The sequence below is a fragment of the Tupaia chinensis genome, unplaced genomic scaffold, assembly GCF_000334495.1.
Source record: "Tupaia chinensis unplaced genomic scaffold, TupChi_1.0 Scaffold000404_1, whole genome shotgun sequence".
Taxonomy (NCBI): domain Eukaryota; kingdom Metazoa; phylum Chordata; class Mammalia; order Scandentia; family Tupaiidae; genus Tupaia; species Tupaia belangeri.
Genome location: NW_006159906.1, coordinates 2,526,345 through 2,534,174, shown reverse-complemented (window position 1 = coordinate 2,534,174; position 7,830 = coordinate 2,526,345). Strand labels below are relative to the sequence as shown.

At 49.2% G+C, this 7,830-nt stretch overlaps 1 protein-coding gene across 1 annotated transcript in view; it reads right to left on the bottom strand.

The window, feature by feature from the left end:
• Positions 1–2,972, bottom strand: part of CDK20 (cyclin dependent kinase 20) — a 7,128-nt gene extending 4,156 nt beyond the window's left edge. Inside the window, exons 1-2 of the mRNA XM_006154340.2 lie at positions 2,685–2,972; positions 2,340–2,453 (exon numbers count right to left, since the gene is read on the bottom strand). Coding sequence (XP_006154402.1) covers positions 2,340–2,453; positions 2,685–2,759 — 189 coding nt within the window. The 5' untranslated portion in view covers positions 2,760–2,972. The remainder of the gene's footprint in view (positions 1–2,339; positions 2,454–2,684) is intronic.
• Positions 2,973–7,830: the final 4,858 nt, after the last annotated feature.

The window sequence follows — 7,830 nt, the reverse complement described above, 5'->3', positions numbered from 1 at the left end:
TATGCCTTGATCCTCCTGCCTTAGCTAGGAACACAGACGCACTCTTCACACCAGGCCCGTTTCAGGCTGGGCTGGGAAACACCCAGGCCTGCTACACGGCCCCGCACTTGCACCACCGCGGCTGAGCCTGATCTGTATTCTTGGCAGAGCTGTCTCGCCTATGGCAGTGGAGAAGCAGCTGCAGTAGTTCTGAAGAATGCCAATAATGTCCTGGGCCAGGGACAAATCTAGACCGTGCTTTAAAGATGGGGCTGTCAGGACTGCTGATCCACCTGACACTGGAGCCACATCACCAGTCTCCTTGTGGTTCTTTTTCTTCCTACCCCACACATGGGCTCTCTGGAAGCCCTGAAAAATGAAAATGGCCTTGTTGCCATTTTGGGTTTTTTTTCTCCAGTAGTACACAAGTATTTGGCAGATCAAAATAAACGTACACATTCAGATACTACACAAAACCATAAAGAAAAAAGAAAAATACTAAAATCAGTCTTAGTGTGTTTTCTACCAGACTTTATAACAGCTATGGCACACACTGATATACATTCATACACATATACATTTCGTATAAGACCAGATGACACTGAAGTCTGTAATATGCTTTTCTCACTCAATATATCATGGACAACCCCAGAGGGCAAGAACTATACATCAGATCACAGAGACCCCACCTAGCCAGCCTCTGAGGAGCTGAGAACATTCTCTACTCCAACACAGGTAAGAGAGAGCACCAGCCCAGTCATGGTGGTGCATGCTGCTCAGACCGTATTCGCTGCAGATCAGGACCACAGGCCCAGGTTCAATTCCGGGTCCTACGTAAGGGATGGGGACAGTACTGTGTGCCTGTGATCCCAGCAACTCAGGAGGCTGAGGCAGGAGGAGAGTGAGTTCAAGCAAGACTGGCTTGGGCAACACACCAAGACCCTGCCTTAAAAAAAAGAGTAGCACTTATCTGTAGTTCTAGCTGGGAGGCTGAAGCAAGAGGAGGAAGACAGCAAGATGCTCTTTTTTAAAAAGGGACCACAGAGCCAGCAGGTGGCGTGATGGTTAAGAACTCTGAAATCCCACAAGACTGACTGTGTTTCGAGTCCTGGACCTGGCGACCTAATTTCTTGCTTTCTCTCTCTCTCTCTCTCTGCCCCTCTCTGGTCAAATTAAAATAAATGAATAAAATAATTATTAAAACAAAAAAAGAGCCAGGCCATAGCCTGGTGGTTAAGGCAGCTGGATTTCATATGGCCCATCATGTTGTTTGAGTCCCAGACCTGGCAGCTTGGAAAAAGGCCAGCCACGCGTGAACATGTGCCCAAAATCCAGAGAGGAGGGACAGATGGAAGAGAAGGGATTCTGTCATGATGGAGCTAGCGGGGAGGCACTTTCTTGCTTTTCCTCTCTCTCTGGCAAGCACACACACCCTCTGACAAATTTAAAAAAAAAAAAAATTTAAAAAGCAAGGAAGAAAAAGAGGGACCAGCAGACGGTAGAGCGGTCACGTCACTGGATTCCATGTAGTCCACCAAGTTCCAGTCGCAGACCCAACAGCTTAAAACCTACCCTGGTGGACATGCAGGCATGCTGGAGAGAACGGAGGAGAAGGGATTGTGGGATGGCCATCCCCCATACACACACCCCCAGGGTAATCTAGGCTTTCTGCCTCTCTGTCTCTCTGGTGAGTGCATGCCCCCTATAGCAAAAATCTTCCAAAAAAAAAAAAGGAAGAAAATGAGGACACAGCACCATAGGAGTAGCAGTGCTGAGGAGAGATGGCCCCTCATGTCACCATAGCCTCTCCCAGTCCCCGTTTACAGCAGAGGCCTTTAGTTCTGTCTGCCTTACAATACTTGAGTTCTCAGAAGAGGGCTATAGCCAGTTCCTCTCTAGGTCACCAGCGCCCAGCAGGGGCAGGGCCTGCAGGAGCCCCAGGGGAAGAATGCCAGACTCTTCCATCAGACTAGGGCATAGCCTCTCTTAGCGCTAGGACCCAGGAACTCTCGAAAAGCACAGCTCCTCAAACCTGTCTCAGAGCGGTGCAAAGCACTTAGAATAAGCATATAGCACTGCCTCCGGAACCTCCCAGGAGCTCAAGGGATGCCGGTTATCATTATTCGAAGCTACTAAATGTTTTGAGGAAGAAAAAGTAAGCTGGTGAATAAACGAGCATATGAGGAAATGCATGTCTCCATGAGTGAGAACCAATCAGGTCAATGACAGGGAACAAGTGGACCAAAAGGGGCTAAGTGACAGAAGGGCAGAGGAATGGGAGTGGGCCAAGGCGGGCGGGAAAACGATGAAGTGGGAGGAAGAGGAGGAGGGCGAGGCCGCCGTGCTGCAGCCGCACTCACAAACTGACTGTCCTCGATCTCCTGCAGGGCTTTGATCTCGCGCAGGGCCTGGTTGGGGATGCCGTCCTCCAGCCGCCGCAGGGCCACCTTCTTGAGGGCTACGATCTCGCCGGTCTGTGCAGGGAAGAACGCAGACACTGCCAGCCCACCGCCCGCTGGGGCTCTGGGGGGACGGGGGCAGCAGGGCCCTGTGGGCCCGAGGACCAGGCCCCTCGCGGGGTGCGGGGGTGCAAGGATGCGGGGAGCGGGGCGCGGAGGTGCAGGGATGCGGGGTCGACGGCCCGAAGGACGCCCAGGGACAGCGGGACGGCAGGATGCGAGCGAGAGCGCCGAGCGCGGCCGCACCTCCACGTGCTTGGCCTTGAAGACGATGCCGTGGGCGCCCTCTCCCCTGCGCCCCAGGATGCAGTACTGGTCCATCGCCGCGCCGGGGCTCTGGGGTCGCGCGCGAGAGCACAACGCTGGTCGGCTCCGAGAGCCCACGCAGCTGCCTAGCAACCAGGAGGGGCGGGCGAGCCACGTGACCAGGAACCCGGAAGCTGCGCTGGGCCTTCGGGCCTATAGCGCCCTCTCGGTTGTCCTCCTGGGCAACGCCGCAGAGTGCCTCATTCGCCGGGAGTCACCGCCTCGCCGGGAGTGCGCCAGCGCGCGGATGTGACGCACTGACGGCCACCAAACCCTACGCGCCTTCACGACGTCACGTGACGAGAGCCGCCGGGGCACGCCCCGATGGGCGGGGCCTCCGCGTCAGGGGGCGGGGCGGGTCGGAGGCGCTTCCCAGGGCAGGTGCCCTTTTCTAGCCCTCAGGCCCCAGCCTGTGATAGTGAAGGGACGCAGGGCCCAGGCTGACGGGTGGAGAACGGGTCACTTGGGCCTCGTATCCTGGAAGAACAACATGTACCCAGAGCTGTTGAAAAGAGAGCAAACTGATCTAGAAGGAACAGAAACCATAGGTAGTCCTTAAACTTCTGAAAAAATGCTCACCCTCATAGACCACAAAACACCTGCAAAGTAAATACACGATTTTCTACCTGTTGGATGGCTAAAGATCCCAGGCCTGGGAAAACAAGCACCCTCACGCAGGGCTGCTGGCGGTCTAAGTCTGCGATGTTGGTCACATCCCAAGTGCACGTACTCCTAAACGGAGCAAGGCCACTTCTAGGATTCTCTCCAACAGATATTTTACACTCACGTTACATCACAGCATTAGTTGAAGGGAAAACTGTTGGAAACAACACAGATACCCATCAATAAATGAATAATTGTGGGACATCCATCAAATGGAATGTTAGGTAGCCTTAAAAATGAATAAATGAGTACAGGGCCAGCAGGTGGTATAGAAGTAAGGCTCTGGATTCCACACGACCAGCTGTGCTGTTTGAATTCTGTACCCAGTGGCTTGAAAGTCATGCCAGGTGTGTCTGTGTGTGCATGCCCAAAATCACTCCTGGGGGGTGATTTCTCACTTTCTCTCTCTCTCTCTCTGTGTGTGTGTGTGTGTGTGTCTCTCTGGTGAGCACACATGTCCTATAGCAAAAACTTAAAAAAAAAAAAATAGAATGAGGACAACTGGCCCTGTGACCTAGTAGTTAGGGGAGCTGGATCCCACATGGGCGACCACAGTTCAAATCCCAGCCCCGGTGACTTGATAAACAGACATGCTGGATGCATTTGTGTGTATGAGCACCCCAAATCCCGACTAGGTAGAAAAATAGAGGAAAAAGGATTAGGGGATGATCATCCTGCAATCACTTTTCCTCCATCTCTCCCTCAAGTTGAGATTTTGGGCATGCATGCACTTGCACTGAACATGATTTTCAGGTCACAGGATCTGGAACTCAGATTCCCAACCAGCCTTGTGGGATCCAGCCACCTTCACCACTACACCACTAGCCCTTGACTTAAAATGTACTCATACATTACAGATGACCTCATAAGTTACGGATGTCCTCATCTTTTCTCAGTACTGTAAACACACAGAAAAGTGGCCAGCCCAGCCTCCGTGGTTCAGTCTTTTGCCTCTTGGACTGTGGAGCCGCAAAGCACATTCTGACCACTGCTTGGGTCCCTGGCCTGGCTGGCTTGAACTCTGCCCAGCTCATGCGCACATACCTTCAAACCTGGCGGACTAAAGGACTGATGGAGGGGCTCAGAGCATCAGTCTCCTGGAGGGTGCTTCTTCATGTGTGTGCGCACGTGTACACACACTATCACAAGTGAAAATAAATGCATAAACATATTAGGTCATGGGAAAAGTCATGACATTTTTCTGGTTTTCTATGCAAAAATGCATCATGACTTTCCTGATGACCCAATAGATAATTATTCTTTTAAAAAGATTTTGTTTAAAACACACACATAGGGGCCAGCAGATGGTGTGGTGAATAAGGGCACTGGATTCCCACATGGCCAGCCATGGTTCAAGTCCTGGACCTGGCTTGCTTTCTCACTTTCCCTGTTTCTCTCTCTCTCTCTCTCGTCAAATAAAGAAAAAAAATAACGACAACAAATGGAAATAAATAAATAATTCTTTAAAACACACACACACACACACACACACACACACAGAATGTGTATGTTATGAGTGTGTAGCTCCAAATAGCTGTCCGAAGCCCATAATACCCCTTTTCAGGATTTTCCTGGAGGCTCACTGTGCCCCTGATTCCTAGCACCGCAGATTTGTTTTAGAGGTGTACAGTTTGGTATGCAGTCTTCCGTGCTTAGCTTCTTTACTCAACTTGTGTTTGAGGTTCATCCACGGTGTTGCCAGTAGTGGTACTTCGTTCATCCTGTTACTGCACAGTACTCCATTGGGTGGATATTTCAAACTGGATATTTATCCATTCTACTACAGATAGACGTTAGGGTTGTTCCCAGGTTTGAGCTATTAAAGAGTGCTGCTGAGTAGTGTGGCCTTTCTTGAAAGAGTAGTTTGTGGGTTCCCATGTGCATAGGTATACGTTAGCTGACTGTGTGCCTTTCCCTTTACTGATATGCCTATTTATCAGCGGTTTTTCAATGACTTTCGGCGCGACTGCCTCTGCTCTTATAGATTTGGCGTGGTAAGCAGGGTAAACCAAAACTGCTCTGGTCTTCTGGAAGCCATGGTCAACAGAACTCAGGACCCAATAAGCTGGCAAAAATGGGATGGAAACTGCTGGCTGTAAGCTCAAAGACCCCAGACTGAATGGCTCCAGAAACCTGAACAGAAATTTGATTATCTAAGGCCTCACCCATAGGAGTGCCCAGGAAGGACCAGCAGATAGCATAATGGTTACATCACTGGACTCCCATGGAGTCGACCATGATTCAAGTCCCAGACCCAGCAACTTACACTCATGCCGGGCACATGTGTGTGTGTGTGTGTGTGTGTGTGCGTGCCCAAGATCCCGAGAGGAAAAGGGAGGAGAAGGGATTGTGGCATAGTCATCCCCCCTGGTGGTGATTTTTCACTTTCTGTCTCTCTCTCTTTCTCTGTATTTTCAGTGAGTGTACACACCCAATAGCAAAAACCTCTCAAAAAGAAAGAAAGAAAAAAAAAAGAAGCGCAGGAGTTGACCAATCGTGTCCTCTTGAACCAATCATTGAAATGATCATGTGCCTGCGACTTCTGCCCCTAATTTTGCCCCTAAACACATGCGGGTGCGGGGGACACCTTAGGAAGACAGAGTCTTTTCAGCATGAGCTGCCTGCTTTCCTTGCTTTGGGCATTGTAAAGTTGTACTTTCCTTCATCACAAAATAAATAAATAAATAAATAAAAAGAATGCTGCTATGGCAGCTAGCAGGTGGCGTGGTGGTTAAGATCCCACATGGCCCACTCCTCGGTTTGAGTCCCAGACCCAGAGGCTTGAAAAACACACTGGGCATGTGTGAGTGCCCAAAGTCCTGAGAGGACAGTGGAGGAGAAGGGACTACAGTGCGGCCATGCCTCCTGGGGAGTAATTTTGCACTTTCTGTCTCTCTATCTCTCTCCAGCAAACACACGTGCCCTATGGCAAAAGTCTCAAAAAAAAAAAAAAAAAGGCTGATACTATGCACCTTTGTGTACATCTCCGATGAACATGTATACAATTCTGTCAAGTTAAATTCCCAGCCCCTCTTGGGTGGCTCTTTAAGACTGTGCCACAGGTAGGACCCTTCAATCCAGTTTTTTGATGAACAGATATTCTTGGTTTTAATTAAGTCAAGTGTATCATTGTGGGGCTGAATGGTGGCTGAGCAGAAAGCATGTGATGCTCTGTGAGGCTGACTTACATGTAAGGGTTCCAGGTTCAAGTCCAGAGTCCTCTCTATGTACTCCAGACACGTTGGACCCATGATCTGGGGCTGGCTAAAGCTGGGGGTAGATTGCAGTATCTGGACCCCAGTAGGAGTACTGCCTCTCTACTTATCTTTCTTTTTCTGTCTTACTCAAAATGAATAAATAAACCAAAAAAGAATGCCATTGTCTCCCATTACTGTCGTGTTTTTATGTTTTGTTTGGAAGCTCTTTACCTATCCCAAGCTTCATAAAAAGGTAACATTGAAGGGCCAGCAGGTGGCATGGTGACTAAAGTGCTGGATTCCCACATGGCTGACTATGGTTTGAGTCTTGGACCTTTACTTTAAAAAAAAAAAAAAAAAAAAAAAAGGCAGCATTGAGAATTGGTGGGTGGATCTTTCGCCTAAGGCTGTGATAAGAGTCAGTGTCCAGCCAGTTGTTCTTCAAAGTCTTTTCCCATAACTTTAAAAAAAACACACACAAAACTTTATTTATTTATTTATTTATTTATTTTAATTTGACCAGACAGGGACAGAGTGAGAGAGAGAGAGAAAATGAGAAAGCAAGCTGCCAGGTCTGGGATTCCAGCACCCCTAACCACCATGCCACCTGCCAACTCCCCCTAACTATTTGAAAGATGCTTTAAGATTTCTCTTTATCAGAAATACAAGTTCTGCTTTGGGAATTTTTCACATTCCCTATTAACTTAAATTTGTCCCACTTGCAAACTTTTCTGTCTGACAGGTTTGAATGGGGCAAAGAACCCCGATTTCCTGGCTTCTCAGTAGGAAGACCCCCTTCTGCTGTCAGGACACCCGGCTCTCCTTTGGGGATCCTTCCTGCTGGGAGGTCGGGGAGTCAGCAGGTTTCCAGACTTGGCTGACTCATCTGCCTGAGCTGGGACCAGCATCCCAGCTCTGACAGCTCATTGCTGCAATCTTGCCAACAGAAGTAAGTTTCAACAAGCACGAGGACAACCACTATAGCTCCAGAGTGCCAGAAAGAAACCGAAATGTCTCTCAGTGAAGGAAGGTCGAGACTGAATGTACAAAATGGACTGCTATGCAGCACTATGCCCAAGAGAACAGAGATGACGATGGAGGTGAGGCGCCACGTGATGTGGAAGACGTTTTGCCCAATAATAGAACACATTTTTATAAAGTTAATATTATGTGTGTAGGGACCAGCAGTTAGCGTAATGGCTATGTCACTGGACTCCCACGTAGTC